The sequence below is a fragment of the Prosopis cineraria genome, unplaced genomic scaffold (assembly GCF_029017545.1).
Source record: "Prosopis cineraria cultivar Desert tree isolate PC_DT_omini unplaced genomic scaffold, ASM2901754v1 PC10, whole genome shotgun sequence".
In the NCBI taxonomy this organism is placed as follows: domain Eukaryota; kingdom Viridiplantae; phylum Streptophyta; class Magnoliopsida; order Fabales; family Fabaceae; genus Prosopis; species Prosopis cineraria.
Genome location: NW_026555341.1, coordinates 10,102,758 through 10,129,100, shown reverse-complemented (window position 1 = coordinate 10,129,100; position 26,343 = coordinate 10,102,758). Strand labels below are relative to the sequence as shown.

The 26,343-nt window shown below is 33.8% G+C and overlaps 4 protein-coding genes across 5 annotated transcripts; 2 read left to right on the top strand and 2 right to left on the bottom strand.

Moving 5' to 3' along the window:
- On the top strand, positions 1 to 839 carry LOC129284569 (uncharacterized). 2 transcript variants are annotated; one of them, XM_054920082.1, is made up of 3 exons: positions 1 to 156; positions 243 to 383; positions 485 to 839. In XM_054920082.1, exons 1-3 carry the CDS (start codon positions 80 to 82, stop codon positions 651 to 653), a joined length of 387 nt encoding a protein of 128 aa, XP_054776057.1. In that variant the 5' UTR covers positions 1 to 79; the 3' UTR covers positions 654 to 839. The 2 variants fall into 2 exon arrangements, with proteins under 2 accessions (XP_054776057.1, XP_054776058.1); XM_054920083.1 differs by having other exon boundaries at positions 15 to 156; positions 246 to 383.
- Positions 840 to 6,030: 5,191 nt separating this feature from the next.
- LOC129321780 (uncharacterized) lies at positions 6,031 to 7,170 on the top strand. Its single transcript, XM_054967676.1, has 3 exons — positions 6,031 to 6,189; positions 6,339 to 6,476; positions 6,720 to 7,170. The coding sequence occupies exons 1-3, from the start codon at positions 6,164 to 6,166 to the stop codon at positions 6,874 to 6,876; spliced, it is 321 nt and encodes a 106-aa protein (XP_054823651.1). The 5' UTR covers positions 6,031 to 6,163; the 3' UTR covers positions 6,877 to 7,170.
- A 4,756-nt stretch (positions 7,171 to 11,926) lies between these two features.
- Positions 11,927 to 12,600, bottom strand: LOC129284480 (putative gamma-glutamylcyclotransferase At3g02910). The gene has a single exon (XM_054919974.1). The coding sequence runs from the start codon at positions 12,527 to 12,529 to the stop codon at positions 11,984 to 11,986; it is 546 nt and encodes a 181-aa protein (XP_054775949.1). The 5' UTR covers positions 12,530 to 12,600; the 3' UTR covers positions 11,927 to 11,983.
- A 9,846-nt stretch (positions 12,601 to 22,446) lies between these two features.
- On the bottom strand, positions 22,447 to 23,353 carry LOC129323076 (uncharacterized). The gene has a single exon (XM_054969626.1). The coding sequence runs from the start codon at positions 23,269 to 23,271 to the stop codon at positions 22,591 to 22,593; it is 681 nt and encodes a 226-aa protein (XP_054825601.1). The 5' UTR covers positions 23,272 to 23,353; the 3' UTR covers positions 22,447 to 22,590.
- Between the last annotated feature and the right edge of the window lie 2,990 nt (positions 23,354 to 26,343).

The following is a 26,343-nucleotide window of genomic DNA, read 5'->3' as shown; positions in this document are numbered from 1 at the left end:
AAGAGGGTAACTTGGACTCTTTGAGCGTTCAAGTGGGAAGCGAATTGGCAAACGGAACAGACGAATAATACATATATAAATGTGGGAGTGGGAGAGCGAGAGTACAGTCACCAAAAATCGAAGAAGGAAGATGGCTGAGTCAAAAAGCCAGACCAGGTTCTCTTTTCTGACTCTGATTGCCTCTATGATCTAACGTTTACATGTTGAGATTTTGTTTCGTGAAAAGCTTCACTTGTGTGCAGCAGGGAAGTGCCGGTGGAAGGCAAGTTGGGGAGCGTGTACTGCAAATGTGCAGAAGGCTGGACCTGCGAGATCAGCAGGACCTCAGGCCCCGATGCCGGCAAGCCCTACTTTAAATGTGCTGAAAGTTGCGACTGCTCTATGTACGTTACGTCAACACCACTGAGATCTGCCCACAAGTCAGAGGACAACTTGTTTTCTAAATTCATATAACGAAATGAATTTGGTTTGTGTGATGATGCAGAGATGGGGTAGGAGTTCCCGGAGAGGAGGTGAAGGAGGTGGGTGATGCTGCAAGTAGCGGAGCATACTGCAAATGTGGAGAAGGATGGAGCTGTGTGATTTCCAGGGTTCAGCCTTCTGATTCCCAGAAGGGCTTCGAATGCTCTGGCCCCTGCACCTGTGCTGCCTAGGCCAAATCAATATTCCAATATATAACCTTATCTCAGTCTGTGTGGTTGGTTTCAAAATAAAGCAATATTATACTGTGTGTTGAAGTTAACTCGTCACTTGGGTTATGTATCCCCATGAATCTGATCGTGTGTGCGTCACTTCTGTTATATATGTATCGAATTGGATATTATACTTGATCAAATAAATGTTGTTTGCATCAACCAAAGTAGAAAAAGATTGAATGAAAGATTGAAAGTAGAAAAAGAAGATTCAAGTAATTAAGAGAAAAGAAAGGGAAAGGAAAAAATAAAATAAAATAATTCTTAAAGGATCCAATGTTCGGATCAACGGAGGGTGGATTGAAAATAAATAGAGAGAGAAAACTGATCAAATGGAGTCTGGATCGACCCCTTTAAAATACTTCGTCAAGGTAAAGTACATGAGGAGACGCAAATTAGATCCAATGATCTGATAAGCACACGGACCCAGTCACGAGCACAAGATTCTATGTGATTAATTCGTTTTATCCCCCGGTTATATTATTTAATAATGATCCTTGTCATAATATTTGAGAAAAGAACATATATCTGCAGAAATGAGGTGAAGTGACTGATGATATCATCGGAAAAATTCTGTGTGACATTAGCAGATGCATGTGACGAGGAACAAATTTTACTGATATCGAGAACTCATCGCCATTCATATCTAATATATAAACGGTTAAAAATAATTTTTCATTTAAAAAATATCTCTTGCAAAAGCTATTATAGTAAAAATTATATTTGAACAGTTTAGACGCGATGAGGATGAGCAATCAAACTGGTTTCATGTGATGATGGAGAAGTTGACATTCCAGTAGAAAAAAAAAAGCATATATTATTCCTAAATGCTTTATTGTTTAAAAATATTATAATAAATTTCATCATTGCATTAAACACATCGTCAATTTTTAAAATCATTTTTAATTTGGAGCAAGAAACAAAAATATTTTGGGAAAAATATTATTGAAGATAACATTAAACAAGGACTTAAAAAATTCTAAAATATTACTATAGAATTAAAAGGTTGATTTGAAAATAATTTTAGATAAAAAAAGACTATAATATCCTTAATTTTTCAATTAACAAATAGGCGATTAATTTATCTTTAATGATCCTTAAATGATATTTTTCTAATATTTGTTACTTGTCTCTTCCCCAAAGATTAATACGGCCAATGAAAGTCACTAGCCCATCACTACTGCAGCGATTGATTGCCACTACTCAATAATGCATCATATTATTTAATTTTACCAAGCAAGATAATGCATTCTATATATTCCTATCTCAAATATCATATGCAGAAATGTTTTTTCAATATTAAAATCATTCAATTTAGATGAATGAAGATATGATTGTCTTGAGATCATATGCTTCAAAAAAAAAAAAAAGCTGAAAAAAACGTTGATGGATTATAGTAGGGTCAATAATCAATCCATGCATGGTGCCCACTATAGTTTTATTTAAAAATAAATAAACGTCTCTTCACAGATAGATATATATACCAAACAAGTGGACCAAAAAGAGCCGGTTGGAACTAGGAAAGGGGCAATAATTGCGATGATCTTGTTACCTAATACAGTGATGAGATTACTTTAATCCTAGTCCGCACAATTGAGGGTGAATATCCCAATAATTATTGTCATGTATACATTGTTTTTTATACATGACAGAACAGAATTTTTTCCCCCGCAAATTAACCAAAGAGGGAAGAACACAAGGATGTGTATTTGGAAGTGAGAACCCCATAGAAGCTAATTGCCAAATGAGAATAGACAAGTCCAGGTAACAAGGAGAGACGCGCAGCCGGCAAACAGAACTGAGAAATCCTTATATAAGCAGGACAGACCACCCACGAGACAACCAAAGATAGACGAACGAAGAAGAAGAAGGAACATGGAGTCTCAGTCTCAGACTCTCAGGTTCCCCTAACTCCATGTTACTTACTTCTCTTCTATCGCTTCAAATCTTACCTACTGAAAACTATGGTTTATATATCAGTCCTTAAAGCTTCGATTCACCTGCTTCAATAATTAACTGCTGCGTATCTTACATCTGATTCATATATAGCTTGAATATCACAAGTCCCAGTATGTGTGTGTGCAGGGAAGTCACGCCGGAAGGCAACTCCGTGGACGTGTCCTGCAAATGTGGAGAGGGTTGGGCGTGTGTCGTAACCAAGACCTCAGGTCCTGATGCCGGGAAATCCATTGAATGCGGTGAAAATTGCTCCCTCACTATGTACGTCTATATATACTTTATTGATCCCCACCTAGTTACGTACAAGATGTGTGTCTTCATAAATTATATAATTTACGATTCTAGTGTCAAATAATGTTGGATTTGATTCTTTTTCTTCTTCTTCTTCTTTTTTCCACTGGATGTAGTGAGGGGGAAAAGGTGTGCAAAGAGGAGTTGAAGGAGGCTGGTGATACAGCGTGCTGCAAATGCGGTGAAGGTTGGAGCTGTGTCATTTCCAGAGACTGAACTCAATGTAATGCTCTGCCCCATGCACCACTTTACTCTGTTGATGCCAAATAAACTCCGTTCACATACATAATAAACGATTTGTGTGTCGCCATGAATGCTCTGCACAATCAACTATTTGTATTGTTACTTCTTGTCATAGTGTGGTTTATGTGATATGCTTTCTCCTCATGATTGTTCTCTTTCGTCCTTAATTCGATTTTTCATTCAATAATTGCAATGAATTTTTTTTTTCGTATATTGTGTGGGAGAGAACACAACCACATGGAGCGTGTGTGTTCAGGACTTACATGAGAAGTCTCTGTGACGGCGTCAATAAATAACAAAATAAAATATTGCCCTTATATATATATTGGTGGGGGTATTTTAAACTTCTTACATCAAAACATATTTTCATTACAGTTCTATATATGGACCTGTAAAAAAATTTCAGAATTATATAAACCTAAACAACAATTATGTTTCTTCTTGGGGGTGCTCTTCAATGACATCCCCCTTTTATTTATTTTTTTCCGCATTTATTGAACATAAGAAATTGGGCCCCCACATCTCCCTAGCTACCAAATAATGCACTTATATCCAAGACACCGTCGTTTGCTTGTGACCTGCCATCATCGTTCTGATCATGCATAATCATACCCACGTCAATCATATGCGGCTAAAAAAGCACAAATCTTACAATCGACAAAAATATAATGTTAGCGAGAATTTCTCAGAAAAAAGGATTCCTGAAGAATACTTCTAAATATAGTGCTTTGATGTATGGAATTAAGTGACTTTTAAAATAATTAGAACAATTTGGGAGAAGGATGAATTTAAACAAAAAAAAAAAATTGGAATGTATCTCTTATCATTATAGAAATTATAAATAGAAAGCAATGGAGCCTACTATCACTGTCCATTGAAACAAACAAAAGACAAAGTGACTTGGCTTGAAACGAATCAAACATCAAACAATACTAAAGCATGCATAATTGATAATTAATTTATACAATATTAATATAATTGAAGATCAATAGGACCCAGTTGAGCAGTATTTACGAGAAAAGTCGACGATATTTGGCAAGAAAATCTTTTGGTTGTGATTATTTCACAAAAAGACGACGATGCTTTTCACTTTCAGACAGAGCCATGTTGTGAAAACACAGGATACGTCCTTATGTTCACTCTGCAGGTTTCTTAACCCCAAAAGGAGAAGAGTCCTAGCTAGCTAGTGAGAGGTCACACTACGCTTCTCGCTGGAAGCATTTTGGTTGGACAATGAAGCGAGGTTCAGGTCAAAAATTGTGAAGTGATCCATCAGAATTGTGTTTGGGTAATTGCCTTAGCTTGGAGAGCTTTTGTTTCAGCTAAAAAGCACTGCTCAATTCTCCATCAACAATATATATAACCTTCATTAAATAGCGCGCAGTTCTGCAAGTCCAGGGCAACAATTCTCCTAGGCGCCCTGAAACCAAAGAAACGACATGAATCTCTTGTCCGTGGATTTGACTTCGTTGCAAGTGTTGTCCTTTTTGTTGGTTTCACATTAGCTTTGATATACGAAGGGGAAAAAATTAATCCACATGAAAGTACGAATGTTATAATTAAGCATGAGTCCCGTGGAAAAATTCATTCTAAAAAACTAACCTGTTTAATGGAATCTAGAAGAGCCTCTATAAATTCCTTTTAACTTGTAAAGCTTCCTAACGTGGGAATCGTAAGATTCCAAAACCTTACTGTTTTTACCATACAATGTAAGCTGTGTCTGATGTTGGTTTTTTTTTTTTTTTTGTTTGGGGGGGTGGGAGCTGTTTGTCGATTAACTCGCGCTAATCGCGTATATCCACGAAGATAAATAAATGAGGGTACAAGCATGCATGAAGTCAAGAGAATAAGATGAATTATTAATAACTTGTCAATTTTTATACTATATACGTAGTTTTGTTGATTTATCAATTTATTGATAGGATTCCTTTAAGTTTAGTTGGCACGGTTTACAATATGCGTGCTATTGTCTATTGTCTAGAGAATAATCTCCGACAGGACACTGCACGAGGTTTTATGTTTTTTAATTAAAAAGGATATTATAATTAAAAAATAATAAAATATAAAAATTTACAAAGTCGCCTACCCTTTAAAAAAGGGTTGGCTAAAAAAAAAACATTAAAAAGAAGAAGAAGGAATACGATTTTAGATTTATAGCGTTAATATCTGAATTCCCGTCAATCGTCATGCATGATGCATATAGCTAAATAATATTTTTTGTATATTTTCATTGAAAGAGACCAAACAACAAATCAGACCCAAAAAAAAAAGCGAAAATTACTCACACATGTGTGTAATAAAATTAATTATCAATAAGACTCTCGAATTTTATTTATTATTAACTGGTCCCAGAAGACGTAAATGTGATTAGGATCTCAAATGAAAATGCATTTTCGCCACTAATAAAGCTACTTAGCATAATCAAGCAAGTGAGAATTAGGAGGCAATCGATTTAGACTTGAATTTTTGGCCACCATTTGTATTTTATTTGGCAGGGGCGACATGGTATTTTCATGATCAAGCAAAATCACACGCACGCACTTCTCTTGAGATGTATTGGTAATAAATGAAGTTTGGGGGCCTTATTGGTATTTAATTTCTTTGCCTGAGGCCCATGAATAATTCTCCAAAGAAGAAGCATGGGCACATAGGACTAGGACAACTATAATATTTTGTCTGTGCCTTGGTCTAGGTGGTTTACTGTCAAGCAAATAAAGAACCACAAAGACAAAAGCCAGCTGGTTATTGTTTTGTTTTTATCATCCTAGTTTAATTCTAGTACACAACAAATGGATGGGTTAATTGATATGCCAATAATGATATTATCCTAAGCAAAATTAATTGCCCAAAATACTTCATGATGACTCAAATCTCATTGTGTTTGCAATCAAGTGGGAATGGACAAGTATAATGAGCCTATAAATAGGGGCAGTCGGAGTCCTTGAACCCAACCGAATATCAAAGAAAATTAAAGGAACATGGCGTCGTCTCAAAGCCAGATCAGGTGATTTTCTGTTCCAACTGGGATCGCTTCTTCAGCTGACTTGTATTCTGACGTTTACCTTATGAAATTTTGTTGTTTTTGTCAAACTTGAAAACCTGAGATTCTTTTATATGAAGCACTGCATGCTCATCTGATTCATGAACTTTCAGGGAAGTGGCGGTCGAAGGCCAGTTGGGCAACATCTCGTGTAAATGTGGAGAGGGTTGGACATGCGAGATCACTAAGACCTCAGCCCCCGATGCCGGCAAACCCAACTTTAAATGTGGTGAAAATTGCAACTGCTCTATGTACGTCACGTCAATAGATTTTTTAGAAATTGGGAGCGACTCCCAAGAAATGAGGGATAGAATAAATCAACTAACACCTTCAATACTCGAATTTATGAGTTATTCTCCCTTTATTTTATATATTAATTATTAAGACAAGTTTTATTTGATGTAAAACTTCCCGCATCGAATCAAGTCTATTCACAGTTAAACATTCTAATGAGATTTCAAATATTAATGAGGTTTTGTGTTGCATGCGTGCAGCGAGGGGGTAGAGGAGATAGTAGGTGAGGGTGGAAGCAGAGCGAAGTGCGAGTGTGGAGAAGGATGGAGCTGCGTGGTTTCCAGGGTTGATCCGTTTGATGCCCAGAAGGGCTTCGAGTGCTCTGGCCCATGCACGTGTGATGTGATGGCCCAATGAATATATTCCATATCACTAATTATATGATCTTAATTATATATGTCTCAGTCGGTGGTTTAAATAATGGTTGCAAAAATAAAGGAGTCTAGTATGTTAAAACTCTGTCTCTTCAGTTTTATATGTGTATATCCCCATGAATCTGCTTATGTCATTTGCTAGCAAATCAAGATTTTTATGTATGCATGTATGTAAGAACCTGTTACTTCGGTCATACACATGTATCGACTTGCATATATATGTGCGCGCGCGCGCGCGCTTAATCAAATAAATTATTTCATCAACAAAATTTGTGGATGTGTGGGGACTTAATATATTAATTACATTATCATCTGCGCCCGTCTGTGATCTGTGGGTAGTTGCAAATAAAGGATGATTGTATGGTAAAACTCGTCGCGTCAGTTATACATGTAAATGTATCACACCAAGCATATTATGATTTGACTTAATCTGTTAAAAAACAAAAGGGGGACATGTTAAGATGGCCAAAACTTTATCTTATTATGCTTTCCTCCAATAAATTTTTACCACCTGGATGATTTATCCAACTCACAACAGTACTATAAAAAAAACTTTTTACACTGTTTAAAAAAGAACCAGTGTGAAAGCTGGAGATGATAGCATTTTAGTAAATAAATAGACTTGATGTAGCATTTTCTATGCCGATTCCACATATAAACTTGCAGCGGCAACAACAGGGGAACATAAAAAATATCAGTGGCTACAAAGATATAATTGGAACCAAAATTAGGTTTATTTATTTTCTTTTCATTTTGGAAAGCTAAAGGTGCAAAACTCTTTTAAGAAGTGTTAATTGGTGAGCTAAAACAATCATCCAGATAGCAACAATTTTTTGAAGGAAAATATATTAAAGACATAACTTTAAGTGCGTAAATTTTGCCCTATTAAAAAAAAAAAAAAGAATGACACATGTCTTCAATTGGAAGACGCCAAACAGGGGGAGGAAAAACACCATGCGGTCCAAGGGAATTAACGGTGCCAATAATTGCTACGTGTCTAATTGTTGTCCCAGTTATTTATTATTATATAAGAAACTTGAAAAAGCATAGGAAAGATTCAAGATGAGAGTTTGGATATCAAAAACATGCGATACATGCCCTGCACAGGTTACAACTTTATCCAAGAGTTATAATAAATTAAATAACAAGATTAATTTACATTAATATGCAATATGGAACTTTTGAATTTAGGGTATTAAATATAATAAAAACTCTTAAAGTCATTTATTATTGGAGAAATTATAGAATGTGGTATATGAAAGGCTAAGAGTTGGGGAGAGTCAATAAAAATTCACACAATATAATATTTATAACAAAGATAAAGATTAGTAAAAAAATTTATAAATAGGGAAAAACCAAAAGGAAGAACTACGTCACTACAAAACAAGAACTAAAGAAAAATACTTCTATGGAGGCAGAAAATGAAGACCGACAGGAAACTTTAATGGTTTCAACATATAATCAGCTTAAAGATCAGCTAATTTTTAGTGGGCACAAATATGGATGAATGCCCCGGTATTTATTGGCAAGTGACGTGTTCCATGACGAGCATAGATATTTTTAGTACAAATTAAATTCAACATAAACAATTGCTAACAATTAATCTTCACGTCTTAGATCATCGTTGAGAATAAAAAATTAGTAAGAATATTAATGGTGTCCTAAAAGAATTTAATATCTTATAAGAATTATATAAAGATCATATATTTGCTAAAACAATAATATCACTTGTTGATTTGTTAATGTTTATTTGTCAAAAATTCTTATCAAATATTAAATTTTGTTAGGAGTCCTTCGTTGATATTCTTTTTAAAATTATCAAATTATACTATATCTATCCCAATTTATAAAATATTTTAAACAAAATTATATATAATAATAAAATTTATTATATACACTTTACAATCTTACTTTTTAAAATACCCTTTATTTAGTATTCTATTTGAGAAAGAATATTTAAGAGAGAGAATACATAGAAAGGATAATATTCCCTTCGTCTCAAATTACAAGACACTTTTAAACAAAATCTCACCTACCAATAAAACTCATTAAATACATTTTATAACCTTACTTTTTCAAGACAAAAATAGAAACTTTCAAAAATGTCATTCATTTAATACTCCATTGATAAAAGAATATTAAAGAGAGAGAATATATGAGAAGGGTAATATTAAAAAACTATCATTAATTAAATCTTATTTTTATTAAAGTGTCTTATATTTTGAAAACGCTAAATTTTCTCTAAAAATGTCTTATAATTTAGGATAGAGAGAGTATTAAAAAAGCAATATGAATGAAACTTTATTTTTATCAAAGTATTTTATATTTTGAAACATTGAATCTCCTTTAAAAGTATCTTATAAATTGAGTTAGAGAGAGTAATTCAATACTATTGAATTTTATTACATTGAAACCATCAAGACATATATGAGGTTACGCAACACTGGCACATGGTATGCTTACCCAAGTAAACTGATTAAGTTGATTAATTTGATTATAATAATAGTGTTTAAAAAAAAGGGCGGACAAGAGCATGCAATGTAAAGCCACAGGGGGGACATACTTGGGGCCGAAGGAGAGGGCAATAGTTGTTGATAAGATGACTTTAATTTGAGTCCGCACAGTGGAGAGATGGAAATTAATTCCCAGTCGATATTTGTGTTGGGGGCTTTGGACACTTTTGTTAAAAATAACAAAATTACCCATAGCATTGATGAAGCTAAGATAATTTCCCAATGAGAATGGACAAATCATATTTCAATTCTACAAGTGTCCCAAAGTTTGTTATCCAATGAGTGTTCACATTATAGTTATAAGATCTTATCAGTGCTTGAAAATTTATGTTTGACTAGAAATGAATGAAATAGTGAGTTAAAATGCATAATGATCTATATGATCAGAATGCATTTTAATAATTTCTCTACAATCATATAAATCATTGGATTAAAGTATAGCGCATAAGAAAAAGTAGAGTTTTGATCTAGCCTTCTCTCCATATCTCTGGCAATCATTCAATTAAATCGACGATTTCTATGGAGTAGAAAGAGGTGGGAGACATCGGATTTGGAGGCAAAGCATACAGCATATGTGATTTCTAGGATTTAGCCACTTGATCCTCAAAGCAACTTCCACTTCTCTTGCCTGTTCTTGTGCTATTCCCTCCGTATGATGATCCATTAATCACTCTGTCATATATTCTAGTCCTCATGAGCCTATTTATGCATGGTATCACTATCATCAACATATATATACATATATCTGTGTGTGTGTGTATTATCAACCTCTATCTATCTTAATATATATGTATATATATTATCTATCACTGTCAATTGCTTGCTAGTTTATTTGGAGAAGGCAAAATGAGAGAATATTTCAAGAAAGGGACACCTCTAACGCAACCACTCATGCTTAAACAGTGGCTATCATCAATACTTTCAAAGAGTGTCGAAGCAAATTCCAAGGTACTATGTGGAGGAAAAAGATGGTTTAGTAAGCACCTGGAATCCACTGACAGATGCTTGGGTTAAATTAAATATGAATAGTGCTTTCTCTGTAACTCACAATATTGCAGGACATGGTGGCATGATTCAAGATCCTTGTGGTGAGTTCAAGGTTTAATACTTGAATATATATTCAACATGACTGGTTGTGAGCCATCGCTTGCTGAACTCTGGGCTTGTATGTGGGGACTCATAATGGCTTGGGATCTTGGATACTGCAAGTTAATCCTTGAATAGGATTTACTCAAAGCCGTCGATGTACACAAAGGTGCAGAATATTCCACTCGATGTCCTAATAGGGAAGTTATTTCTAAGATCCGACTCCTTCTAGCTTGTGCTTGAACTGCGAACATTTCGCATATCTCATGTGATGACATAATATTGCTAATAATGTTATGAAAGAAATTACAGAAGACTTAAGCTTTGGGGAAAAACACTACAGATGATGTGAATTCACAACTACACATGGGTGCTGGAAATAAACACAATGCATGCATGTTGCAGATTGTGTTGGGTGCTGCAATTCTAGAACGATGTGTTGGATTGGGCCAAAATAAAATTAAAATTTAGCTCAGCTATCACTATAATTGAATGCAACAAATTCCAGCTTAATTAATATTACACATCTCTCTCAATCCTTTTCTCTTCCACGATTACCTAACACTAATAACTATACTAAGGCATTATTGGGGAAAAAGTAGTGAATTGATTCGTATATAGATTTTGTAAAACGGCCTACAGACAGAATCATAAAAAGCTTCTAAATATGTTACTTATTATAAGCATGAATGGACCAAGTGATTTGGGAATGTTTGTTTCCACCTTCTTCCCCAACACCTTTTCAATTCAATCAATAATGGAAACAGGACGACTGTTCTATGAAATAGGATGAAAAGAACTAAAAATGCCAATGAAAGATTATCAAAATCTCTCTTCTCTAACTTAACGTTATTTAAGCCATTTAATTTCATTTATTTGTTTGTTCGATAGCTTAATTTTATTCTTTTTAAAATATTTCTATTCTAATAAAATATTATAGTACTTGATAAATATTCTCTTTCTTTTCTTGTCCATATCAAATAGTTTTTTCATTTTATTTTTATTTTATATATATATATATATCTCACTATTCTATATTGTCAACCATAACCCAACAGAATTTCATTTCTTATTTTTATTTACGTTGCCAGTCCATTTATAAGAAAGTAGCTAGGTGTGAAAAGGCGAGGTTACACACAGGTTCTGTATTACATAAGCTCTTCCAAAATCTATTTACTTGAAAATAGTCCGTTGGTTTTTCACAATTTTAATTTGAGTATTCCTTTTGTTGGAATTAAAAAGAACTGCCTTGTGAGTATATTTCAGTTTACAAATTACACATACAATTGGAATGGAGGATCGCGATTGAGAGGTGAAAACAAGGAAACAGGCATCGGATCCAACTGATAAGTGATAACATAAAAACTCAAACAGCAGCATTATTTGTCATCCCTTTTTTTTTTGTTTTTTAATTAATACAGATACTATTACAACTAATAATAATTCCATGATTATTGCATAATCAATTTCATCTTATCATTTCTCTCAAATTTAATCACCAACGCCAGCTGGGACTGAACCCACAAACTCAAACAGCTCTTCAACAAGGCTCTTGTCCTTCGTCCTCTGCTCTGACTTCACGTAATCCAACGCATTCTCCGATCCGTACTCCTTCATCCCGGCTTCTCCTCTCTTCTTCCACAGCCCTTCGCCGTAGCTTCTGTGCGCGAAATACGCCTCCGCCTCCGCCTCCTCCGCCGATCCCTCCATCGCCACTCGGATTGGGCGGCGCTCGTAATGCCTCATCCTCACTCCTTCTAGCTCATCCAGTTGGGTCAGCCCTCGCCTGGTCACTCCGTACAGCTCTCCCTTGATGTGGTGACCCGACCCGGGCAGGTGAATCAGATAGGGCACGCCGTACAGCCCGCACACGAGGGGGTATCGCTCTCTGGTCTCGCAGCTTCCCATGAAAACGGCGTCTTTCGTGCCTATTAGGTCCTCCAGCAGAGGGTGGTTGGGAAAACCCTTCTTCAGGGTCCCGTACGTGTATATCAGCCGGAGTGTCCCGCCGTCACCCTCCGTCCCTGCCACCGACATCTTCGCCTGTCAGCCCGTGAGAGCATTTTGCCTGATTGGTCAGCTTTAATTACAGCTCAGATCTGTGCCCAAAAACATAATCATAATTCTAGCTCAGATGAATCGCTCATTTCTAAGTTATATGGCCTGTACCGAGCCCATCTATTAGACTTAAGAAATGGGCTTTTGAAGCCCATGATGTGGCTGTCACAATGAGCCTTATCAGATGAAGGACTTATGACTCTCCCTTCTTCTTCTTTTGTCAAACATGTTAAAAAATATATATATATAATTTTAGATTCTGACATTTTATTTAAATTTTATTATAGATTTATGTACTTTTTTTTAAATTTCTTAAATTCTTACATTTTTATTTTTGAATGTTCTAGGTCCCTCCATGACTGCTGTTATAGAGATTAAGAACACCAAAAAATAAAAATATAAGAACTTAAAACTTAAAAAAAAAAGTGTAGGATCTATAATAAAATTTAAATAAAGTACAAAGATTTAAAGTTATATTTTTTTAAAAAAAATCTAACATTATTTGGTGCAGTCCCTAAATTTTGAAATAATGTCCCTATAGTTTCTAGGATTTGGATTCATTTCAAAGAGGATTTTAATTATAGTTATGAATTTTATCAATACTTAAAAATTATATATATTTTTATCTAAAAATTTAAAATAACCTTCATAATAAAAACACTCTCATATATGTTGTTTTCTTCAAATTTTTAAAATTCGATATTTCTCAAATATTATGTGATATCAAAATTTCTTATAGCCATTTAATTAAATTAAATTAGGGAGAATGAAAGAAAGGTTTTAAGATGATCAATTAATTTAAGTTAGGTTTTAAGTGTTAAATTTTAAAAATTTACAACTCAGTCTTTTAATTTTGTAATTCTACTGTGATGAATTTACAATTTCTATTTTAAATTTTAACAAGCAAAATAAAATTTTTTAATTCTTCAACCATATTAAAATTTAAAAAAAACTATAAATTTATCATAATGTAGTTATAAAATTAAAAAATAAACTTGCAAATTTTTAAAATCTGATATTTAAAATTTAACTTAAATTAATTGATTATTTTAAAATCTCTTTATTATTCTCTAAACTATTTATCTAGGGGCATTAGGTAAGTAGACTTGCATCACTCATCAGAATCAAATTCTTAGTGTCTATTGTTTCTTGACTTACTTATAATTTTTTATGACTCAATACAACTTGGAAAATTTAGATACTAAAAATTATCTTATTCCTTAAAAAATGTAACGACTCGAGACGGTAGGAAAGGACCGGGGGTAAGATTGGAAGGTTGGTGACGCCTATTATGGCTAGGAATCACTGTTAAGGGGAACTGGGAATGAAGTGAATGGTCTGATTCAAAATGAAGCTGATGTTTGGGAGATAATGACGTGGCAGAGGAAGTATGACCCTATTCAACAGACATAGAGGGCCTTTTCGTTACGCATCTTTCTCCACGACGTGAAATTAGGAGAAAGAAGTCCCCCACACCCTGTTAAGGTGATCCAAAAGCTTGCCACTATTCAGCTTCTATCATCATGACTTGATTTTCTCCTCATCATGCGTTTTTTTTTTTTTACTCCGTTCCAAAGTAGGGCTGATTGGGCCACGTGAGATCTACGTAGGCCTCCATGAGCTCTGGAGCATCAAAGCAGAGTGCTCTGAATGAGGAAGATGATGACTTTTCTCTCGATCAGTCTACGAAGAAAGTAACTAGACGTTCGTGTGGGTTTGTCTGTCGATTACGTTGGACAATGGATACAGAATCACTCGAACCAGGAAGAAGAAAGAAAACTCAATCGAATCACGCTTTTATAGAGTAGCAATGAAAAGCCGAGAAGTGGAAAAATACAATAAAGGAGAGGAAGAGGAGCAGAATGGACAGGATCACGTGTAGTGTAGGAGAGGACAGGACGCACATGAGGTGTTGAGAGAGAGAGAGGAGAGAGGAGAGAGAAGGGTGGTGGGGTGGGGACAGGAACGTACGTTGGATTTGGTTAAGAGTGCCCAAAAATTCAAAGGGCTTTTGTGTGGCTTATCATGTAGGGCTCTTAGGTACGATAGTTACCACTCAGAGGCACAATGGCAGGTTCATCGATCAGATGGTTTGCCAAAAAGTGTGCACCATCTTTTCCTTCTTGGGTCGGTACATTGCACATTTGCACTACACATGGTTTTTACCCCTAAGATTCTGAATCTTCTGTCCAGTCCCCAAGATTTTTCCGTTCTTCACTTCTGCATATAAACTCATCCCTTACAATTATATTGCATGTTTGTATCGGTCGCTTGGGATCAGGAATGTTTGCTTTCGATGCTGTGTTGTGAAGGCAGCTTCCACAGATCACAACGTTTCTCTCAGCACCATGGAACTGTTGATTTTCCCAAACGAGGGTAAGGTTCATCCAATCTGGTCGCTGTGATAAAATAACTCAATTAGCCGTGTGTTGGACTATGCGAAATGGAAACAAGTATACCAACTTTATGCACAATGTCAAATAGACCAGTGACTTTCTTCCATGCTTGTCTCATTCTTTTGCTTTATTATTTGAGAATAATCTGAATCTCTTGGAAAAATTGAATGCATTGTGTGAACAGATCACCAAAACCACGACGAAAATTTTGATCTCTTTCATTCCCTTCATTTGAAACGCAAACAATTTACGAGTGATTCTGTGCAATGTACCATTCAATTTATTTGGCGTGATATAACTTTTGAGCAAGTCGGCTACCTCACAAAATTGCTGTTGTTACATTTATGAACTTTATATGTATTGCTAATTGAGAAACAAAGCAAGACAATTCATGGTTGTGAGCTGGTTTTTAAGACTTTTGTGGTTTGTGCACATGGGTTCAGTATGTATTGGAACTGAGGAAGATATATACAGACAACACGCACGAAGATATAAACATCCTTTTTGCAGCGTCTTGTATTAAAAATTAAGTTGAGCACTTGAAGAAGAATCGATTCCGTTCTAAATTCAAACCGTAATAAGGAAAGTCAAATGCTATACAAGAAAACAAAACCAGAATAACGCCAAGCGAATTAGTTTGATGCACCGTCATCTAGAAAATAATAACAAGCACTAATTAAAGGAGCCTCCAGATGTATATATGTGTCAAGAGCAGGTAAGCATTGCGTATACGCACTTGTATCTTCTCAACTCAACTCTTTCGGAAGAACGTGACAGAGAAATAAAACTTAACCAGGAAACATATATGAATTATCTCTTGAAAGCTACTATTCTCACCGGTCCATCTTTTTGTCCCCCCCCCCCCCCCACGTTTTCCTTCTCCCCTTGTATATATGATAAATGAATGAGTGACATTTATATTTATTTGGCTGCTTTACTTGGTGTCTGTCTCCAATATATATCATCTCTCAAGTCACAATGGTATCCTAGAGATTCAACTACGTACACAAGAAGATTAAGTAGAGCCTTACACATGGACGACCAGAGGATCGAGATTCAAAGCAAACACACGGGGGCTGGCTGCAAAAGAAAGGGACCCAAAGAGCAAAAAGGATCAGCTACTAGTGAATTAGTGATGGCCCCTCAGAAATCAAAATAGATTACTTCCTTCAAGGACATGTACTCTAGCAAAAGAAATCTATGAATTATAGATGGGGCATGAGGTATGATTTGCTCCATGTGCAACATGCTTTGAGGCTTCAATGTTCACTGTTGCTGCATGACCTTTTGAATTATGGGCATTCAAAATGAGGGAATGACAATCCCAAAAGAGAAAAATCATAAGATTTAGGACCTGATAATTTTTTTAAAAAATATGTTTTAAATATTCATTCAAATAATTATAAATTGAGAATTATATTTAAAATTTAAATATTTTATTTATTAATTAAAATTCTTGAATTTGTTACTATTTAAATCAATATTTACAAGTTATTTTTAAACAACTAATATTTAGGATCTAATTGTCATAATTTTTTAAGAAAAATATAACTTTAGATCCTTGTAATTTTCTTAAATTTTATTATAGATTCTTATATTTTTTTAATGCTTTAAATTTTCATACTTTTTTTCATCTACACCTCAAATCCCTCCATGAACAGTGTTATAAGGACTTGAGGTGTAGATGAAAAAAAGTATAAAGACTTGAAATATAAAAAAATATATAAAAATTTATAACAAAGCTCAAACTAAATGTACAGATTTAAAATTATGTTTTTTTATTTATAATTTAACTGTCATTCTTCTAATAAAAATTGACACTTTGTTTCCGACCTCTCTGAGTGAGCTCTATGACGCGTCTGAACCTCTACGCCTATGTATCCTTCCCCTGTTCTGCTGCTGCTGCTATATAGGCATGTACCCATGCTTTTCCGATCTCCACATAAATATGAATATAAAGTCTAACATTTTGAGGGAATCCCCGTTGGAAAGTTATAGCTTTCATGCTTTTATTTGATCGCTATATATGTGTGTCATTCATTGATAGATTTTCAGGTGTGTATATATATATATATATATATTAAACAAGTTGAGGAAACAAAGGAGGGAGAGGCTACAACGTAGCTCATGTGGCTCCTTTGATGATCATGCAATGATGTGTTTGTTATTGCTACGGTCGGGATTATCACTGAAGAGGAAAGCTAGCTTCTTTAATTTGTGCACCGAAAATGAAGATGAATTTCCTTTTCATGTTGCTTTCTTGCCTGTGCTTTCTCAAACAGTTCCTCTTGCCCACATAATAGTCCTCATCAACTCAAATGCCTACAGCCTTTCAAATTAATAGACTTCCCCATGTGTGTTTGTGTGTCTGTATATATATTAATTGTATATAGAGGCATCTGGGAAATTTGAATTCATTATTTGAACATTGATTAAAGCTGTGTAGAGCGATCCATTCAGCCATATTAATTCGAACTTGAGGTGTTTTCTATATGCTCACAATCTCCACCCTTCATTTCAGTTAATGGTCATAAGATTTTTATCTAATTTCCTTAATTAAATGAAGGGCTGAATAGATTTTAATTTAGATATTAAATGGGACAATAGGAAGCCCCAAACATCCCAAATTCATTTAATTCCAATCAATAGGCCTCTGATATATTTATAAGTTATTTACAACATGTTCTACAAAATTAAGAAGGACCTTAAATTTTATTAATTTTATTTAAGAATTCACAAAGCTTCCAACTTTTATCTTAAAAACACTACACGCACACTCTTTAAAATTAAAATATTATAGTATTTAATAACTTTCCCAACATTTAAAGAGGAGTAGAAGGGTAAAAATATGCACTATAATCATTTGACATACTTTATAAATAAGATTAAAATAAATATTCTCTTTTCTCTTTTAAATAAGATCAGAAGAATACTCCCTCCTATCTCTATAACAAAACACCTCCAACTACCTCACAAAATCAAAGTTCGAATTCTCGCTAGGAGAGGTGTCCCTATTTAATGGCAAACAATGCCTCGAATATGAGTGCCTTAAATATGAGGATATACTTATAAGCAATAAAAAAAATAGAACAAACTTGCAATTTTACCTCTATTTAAATAAAAAAATTTTAAATTTGTATTATATTCTTTCTCATATATAGTTAATGAATTTAAAGAAGACTAATGTTGAAAAATGTAATTAATATTTCATATTATGCCTTATATTAAGGACAAAAAAAAATACTTTTAGAAAATGCCCTATAATATAGAAGGGAGGAATATATCTTATCTATTAACCCTTAATCATTAAGCATTCATATATATTAGGGAGAATTTCAATAGACACCTTGACCATACTTATTTAAATTCAAAGCCACTAAATTTCTAAAATTTCACTGCAATAATTCAGGAATACTAATTTGATATTAAATTTTTGAGAAAAATAACAAAATTATCTTTTATTTTAATTAATATTAGAATTATCATATTTCACTTGTTAATTGCCATACTTCACTTGTTTATTCACTTATGAAATTTTGTTAGTTGTCCTATCATACTTATTCATTTTTTTGGAACGAAATTAAGTGAAAATATGTCAATGAACAAACGAGGTGGGGCAATGAACAATAACTTTTAAATAAATGAATAACATACTGTATATAAATTAACAAATTATCTTAAGATAGTTTAAACACATAAAATAAAAATAAGTTAATTAACAAGTAAAGTAAAGTAGTTTTAATATTAATTTAAATGTATGACAATTTTGTTATTTTCAAAAGAAATTTAATATTAAATTAACACCCTAGATTGCAGAGTAATTCTAAATTTTTAAAGAGTTTAAATTTAAATAAGTATAATTAATGGAGTTTAATTGAAATTCTCCCCATCTATTATCTAGAATAGTAGGGAGAGATTAATGAGAGATAGCTAGTCATTTATGTGCAACATACATTACGTACACTTTCCATGATCAGTTAAATAAACAGGCTGGTGACAGTAACTTTTATAATTGAAAGCGAATCTTTAGCACATAACAGAGACTATTATGTACTGCTGAGCTATTCGGCCAAGCAACTAGCTAGAAGCTACCACTTATTTTAAAATAATAACAAAATTAAAGAAAAAGCTGTTAAACAGATGGTCATGCGAAGGGGCATCCAATTAATAGCGTAAAACAATTGTCGCGGCCACAGTAACACCTAAGATTCGAATCTGGTGGAAGATTCAGAATATCCAGTAGAAAAAAGTACAAGCATGTGAGTTGGGTAAAAACGGTTGGTTTTCACAATGTGAACCATCGGAATGTTGCATTGTTTAATTCGATTTAGGTTCTTCTGTCTCCGATGTGGTATCACCCTACCCAACAATGTCACACGTGATAACATTCTCCTATCCACAACGCCCCTGCTTATTTCATAAAACATAACTTTATATAAAATTATAAATATATACATGTGGTCCCTTACATTATCCCAAATTTTACAATTATATGATACTAGTATTGTCTGTATTTTATATATTAACACTGTGTTTATATATATAACGATGATTATTTCATATTTTACAAGCCGAAAGCAAGAAGAGCATGACCATTAGGCCATGTGGGTGTATCCGCCCCATATCCAATTACTGATTACAAAATAGACTGCTTTGTGGTTTCTTGTGAACTTGAAAAATCCAATGGATTAAAGGAATCTGTCCCTCAAGCAACAGGTATTTAGCGACACCCATCTATGTTAGAATGCCTTCAAAAGTTTTACATTTATTAAATAAGGAATAAATTGGAAGCATATGATCTTAAAGCAAGTCATATTAAATTAATTTAAATTATTTTGATAGGAGAACAAACATAATATATATGTAATAAATAATAAATTGAAGATATATATATATAATATCTTTAATTTTTTTATTTAATCAACGTGAAACTTTTTAATATATTTTAATAATCTCTCCTAACCATTATCATTTGACCACCCAAGCTCTACTACTTGATTATTAAGCTAACAATCATTTGTAATTTTAATATATTGTCGTCATCTCAACAATATTTTTAATTATATATAACATTAAAATAATAGTCACGCAATATATTCAAGAAGAATTTTGATAAAGACCTTTTGATCATACTTATTTAAATTCAAAGTCTCTAAATTTTTGAAATTACCCTGCAATTCAAGGGTACTGGTTTATTATTAAATTTGTGAGGGAAATGATAAAATTGCTATTTATATAAATTAATATCAAAACTTTTCCTACTTTACTTATTTATTGTCCTACTTTACTTTTTTATTTACTTACAGAATGTTATTAATTATTTTACTTAACTTATTTTCATTCTAAATGTTTAAATCATCTCAAAATAACTTGTTAATTCATATAGTATATATTGTTTATTTACTCATGGATTATTATTCATTACCCTACTTCACTTATTTATTGCCAGACTTTCATTCCAAAAAAATGAACAAGTGAAGTAAGACAATTAAAAACATTTCATAAATAAATGAACAAGTAAAGTAGGATATTTTTTATATTAATTTAAATGAAGAATAATTTTATAATTTTTCTCATAAATTTAATATTAAATTAATATTTTTAAACTGCAGTGAAATTTCATAAATTTAAAAATTTTAAATTTAAATAAATATGATAAAAGGACTTTTATCAAAATTCTTCCATATATTTATATAGATCGGCCGGCCCCTCCACACATACATGTATATGCATATCAGTGAAATTCTTTAAAAAAAAACAAAAATTGCAGAGTCATTCAAGTACAGATGTAGCTTGCCATAATTACATGGATCTCGAACTACATATCCATGCCATGGATTCCAAGTTACAAATTGACCACACATCTAACTAAACTACGCATGGGACATAATTAGCCGATAATATCTATGGCCTCGGATGCTTGGAAGTTTGTGAGGCCTTGTAAAATATAAAATAAAAATAAATAATAATAAGTAATGATTTTATGTGAATATAAAGAATATATTGAAAAATGAATGTGTGTACATTTCTTTAATTAGTGTGATAGGAAATGATAATTGATTACAAATGAGAGGGGGCCAAACATGTCAAGTGCAGAGATTAATTGCAAAAGAGTTGATTGACATGTTATTTGGCACACATATATACGCGGAACCAACACAATAAACAATCAATCTCTTCATCACAAGATTCCAAATGCTACGATCGAACTTGATCTCTTGGCCTTTCAATTCTTCCACAAAAACCCTTCCAACACAACTGTACGTACTCGTTTCATTATCTTCATCTCTGTATTGAATTGAGTGCATCCAGTTGACAATGACTACATCAATCAAACTAAGTAAACTTTTTCTCTTTCTTTACGTTTGTTAGGCAGTTTAATAGTTCGGCATAATAATATTGGGCTCAATTAATTAATATAAAATTTTGGTACTTCTACTGTGTTTTTTGTTACTCCAATACAAGCACACTCTATTTAGAAAACAAATTATAATTTTTTAAAAAAAGTGAAGAAAAAAGAGCAAGCACTCGAGATTATCATAATCAAAACGTTTTTGCTTAAAAACATTATCGGCGGTATGTAATATTCTACTGGAGCATTTTTAATTCTTTAACATTATGACATGCAAATTAATTGTAATCTATGTGTAAAAAAAGAAAGAAACAAAAAGATCTCTGTTCAAGACTATAGTCGAAATATCTGTTAATCTTTTTTTTTAAGAAACTTGCCAAGAAGGTGCTTTTCTTCTTATCAAAAATTGATCGTTACAATGCCTTGATGCTGATGAGTTTTCAAAATTTAATTCACATTAATTTTTCATGTTGAAAAATAAATAAATAAATAAATAAATTGTTGGTTCCAAGAAAATACTTATAATTGTTGGTTTGAGACTTCCAACATCTTGTTTTTATTTAGAAGGGGTTAATGATTTTTTTTCAAGAAAACAATTTAAAAAAAATTCTTTTTAATATAACGTACTGATTTTTCCCTATTTGATATTAAAAAGGTAAAATTTTTATTATTCTAGCTATCAGACATTTTTTTAATCAAAATAGTTTATCTGTTAGACAAATATAACTTCCCATGTAGACTAGTGTTTTTGACACAAAAATCATATATTTTTATATCAAAGTTCAACTTTAGTGCATTAAAGAAGAGTCAAAAAAAAAAAAAAAGCTGAGGGACCATTACGATTGAAATAAAAAGCTTAAAGAATGAAATTTAGATACTTTATAAAGTGAATGCATCCATAGAATTCTCGGAAAAATGAAATAGTCAAACCGTCAAAGTTTAAAAATGCTTCCTTCCTCTTAAAAAAAGAAATCCTCATATATTGTTTCACAGTGCGTGTCAAAAAAAGAAATCGTAATATTCAGTTATTCTCCACTAAGGTTGAGTACTCAGAATCATCCATAAACAGGAATAGAAACAATCATAATCTCCAATTGTGAATCAAAAGAAAGGAATGAACCGTTGCAGGATTAATTGCACATGACACGTGGGATCAAAATTCAAATATGGATAGCTTGCATGAATGGTTTAGCTGGGATGTTAACGTGGTGGTGTGATACAATAAAAATGATTAGTTCTTCTTTCACATATAATAAGCTCTATATCTTGCCACTATCTACAGAATCAAAATTTTAACCTCTATACAAAGGAGACCTTTCCTGATTTACTTTCGATGCCTTCGGTTGCCGGAAGGCCTTCATCGGACTCGGAAAGAACCACCCCCTTCCCTTTGCCGACGACCTCCTCTCCCGGCCGCCGGAGTCCGACATCGCCACCGACCTCGACCTCGTCATCGTCGTCGCCGTCCTCGTACTCGCATCACCGACCGATTCCCCTGCCAATACTTTCCTAGGATCCTGATCCTCTTGCACTTCGCTTCTGCTGCTCTTCTGTGGCTTGAACATTGACCAAAATGACCTCGTCGACCTGCTTCGGTTCAGAGCCGGAGATTCATCGGTACTATCGGGATCCAAGCCTCTATCGCTACCGGAGAATCTGGTCCGAGAACGGAGAAACGGAATCGCCATGGACCGAGAGCGACGCAAAGCGGGCTCGGTGTCGATTTGGTTATGCACGCGGCCGATTGCACCGACGCCGGAGGTGTGGACGGAGAAACGAGAGAAGGAAGAGGAGGAGGACGACGACGACGAACAGCTGGTGGCGCAGCAGGAGCAGGGGCGGATGCTACCACATTCAGGGCAGAGAGCGAGGAGGCGTTCGCGGAGGCAGACAGGGCAAATTCCGCTCCTCCGTCGCTTGGAGGGGTGTTTGGAACACTTCCAAACCTCATCCTCGTCCAGGAATAACGCCATTTCGCCGGTGGATTATAATTCCCCTCCTTTTGTTTCTCTGGCTTCTGGATCTGTGGCTCCGAGCTTATAAAACAAAGTGGTTTGATTGAAGCAAGGAGACAAACTAACTATAGTTAAATACTAGGGCCGTTTGTTAACCGTGATTAGAGCGAGCACCACTTCGGAATGCAAACGCCGCGTTTCGAGGAGCTGCAGGGGTGGAGTGACGTTGACGACCCTCAAGGGATTGAAAATTCACGAGAATGCCACTGCTGTATTAATAATAATACATATAAGTAAATAAATTGGGGGGCGTGATAGTGGGAGATGATGGTGTTTGTTGGGAGGCGTTTGGACGCACATAAAAATAGATTGAAGGGTGAGATGGGACTGGTCGAAAGGCCACGATTAAGATGGGGAAATTTAATTAAAAACTATTCAAATAAATTATTCATAAATAATAATTAAAAATAAATTCTATTAAAAAAAGTAAGTCCTCATCATTTTTATTTTAATAACTATATTTTTATACTAGTCTTTCTTCGTGAATAATTTATTTAAGTAATTTTTAGATGTAATTCTCTTGATTATAAGAGACCCAACTAACCAGCACATCCTCAATTATTTAGAGGTTATACTAGTTTAATTAAAAGTGTTGAGATCAAATTTAGAATATCCAACAGCATTGTATTAATATACTTGTGAGGAGAGCTCGCCACCATTGTAGTCTGCCCTTACTCCATCCAAAGAAATCCTGGTCCAAAAGACACCGGATATCGATTATCGAGGTGCACACACGAAAAAGTTAAGAGGGACCCATTGGCGGAGAAACATTAATCAATAATTTCATCACAATAACATCTAAAAAGTAAGCAGTTCCGTTTGATGTATGTTCCTTCCCTTATCGTTTGACATTATTGGAGTTGGATCTTGAAAGTTAAAAAAAATGATGAAATATCTCTCTAGTTGTTGAAAACTTGAAACAACTACTCAAAAAGGGCGAGAGTGTGTTGGAAGCGAATTGGTCAAAGAAATTGAAAATCCAGAGTGTGCTTGAAGTCGTTAATGGAGGATCTATACATAAATGCCACGTGCGAAGGTGTAACGAAATGAAAGTCTTCGAGCAGCCACTTGTGAGGCACTTTTTACAATTTGGGATGATAATTCTGACGTCCTTCGTAATTATTTGTTAATTCAAATTAAAGTATCAAATGAATTAAAACGACCCCACTGCCAGCGGAGTACTGTGTTGTGCTCTCACCGGCTCTGCCCTTTGTTCTAAGTTTGGTTGATAATTAGTCTTATACGACAAAGGCCTTTATTTTTTTTTTCTTTTTCTTTGTTATGTTTTAATATGGATGAAAGGTAGAAAAAAGACGGGTAATATATTATATGTATTGATTAGCATCACTTCATTTGAAACGAGTCTGAGATTTGGTGTGATAGTTTGAATTCGACTACTTTAGAATTTTAAAGCCCTAAGTGGATAGATGTATGTGTAGGGACTAGGTCTGGGGAGGTGCTTGTGTTTTGACTTCTGAGTTATTAGGGCAATTAATATGTAGGAATTAATCCACTTGGCTGCAAGCTTGCAATTGGAGCCGTCAATAAAAGTAAGCCCATCAAAACAACCTTCTTTATAACATTATCAATTTTAAATCAAATTAAATAAACTCAATCAGATTAATTGTGTTAATAAAATGTGTAGCTAGAGAGACCTAACGGTGTGTTTAGTTTCAATTTTAACTTTAAACATAGGTCCAAAAGAAAATCGAGTCACTCGAGAATAAAAAAAGAAGAAATTTTGAAAAGGGAGATTCTGTGTCATGCGCCGCAGCTTGTGAATAATCAGCCACGGCGCATGTGTGACAACATGCTTGGAGAGAGGCTCTCTATGACAAAACATCAAAAGTGAGCTTCCTTATTTAAATCTTTCTCTCTTCCTCCATTTTCTTGATAGTAAAAATTAAGATATAATTGATAATAGCGATTTTCGATTGATAGATGCTATATGTTCGAACCCATTGAATTAAATAGAGTTAATGGGAATAGATTGAATTAAGTAAACTTGATATTTATGATTTTATGATGATTGGTGGTTGAAGGACATTAAATGTCCAAAAATTCTCATAAATATGGTGGTTGGGAATAATGTGGTTCCATTAAGGATCATTAAAGAACTCAATGTTATTAATGAGGGTTGAAGAAAGCTAAGAAACCTTATGAATATTTTTATATGATGTAAGAATGAATCTTGAGCATTAAGAATTGTGGAATTATTAGTGAAATTTAGCCCAAATATGAATATTGATGATTTACATGATAAATGCTTGTAGTGTGACTACCACTGGCAACATTCTAACTTCTTGAAAGCTTTAAGAGTGAGCATTTGAGAGATAAAACTTTTGACCTTTTAAAGGTTTGAGGTAATCAGGAGAATTTTATTCTATACTTTTATATGTCAATTAGTTTGTTGAATAATATTTGATGATTGAATTGTGTAAAATTAGGTAAAATATAAATGTGGCTTGTTTTGTTTGAAAAGCCCACTACCAAGTGGTGATTTAATTTAGTTCAATGATTGTAAAATTGAGAACTTCAAAATTTATATATTGTGGAATTCAATGAAAAGTTAAATTGAGGAGTTCAATGAATATAAGGAGTCCAATGATTGAATTATATGTAATTTTTACGTATGAGATGTGTATAATGATGTCTTTATGCATGTGTGACAATGAGTAATTGCATGCTTTAAATTATTGCATAATATATGTATTGCATGATCATAAGAGGTGGGAGTTTGCTTAAGAAAAGAAGTGGAGAATTAAATCTACATGGTAGGACTCCCATTTGAGTGATAGCTTGCCCGAATTCATTATACTCTTATTGTCCCACTTGTTCAATGAGAGATTGTCCCATTAGTTTAATGAGGGACTCAAACCTAGCTAGTCATGCACCGGTTCAACAAGAAAGCTAGTCTAAAGAATATAGCACCCTATAGTGTGAGAAAATGGGGAAAACCGTATTTCACAAGTGAGTCGAGTAAGCCTTGGCAGGAAAATTTCCTCACAAGTGTTTAGGCTAGGAAAGTCA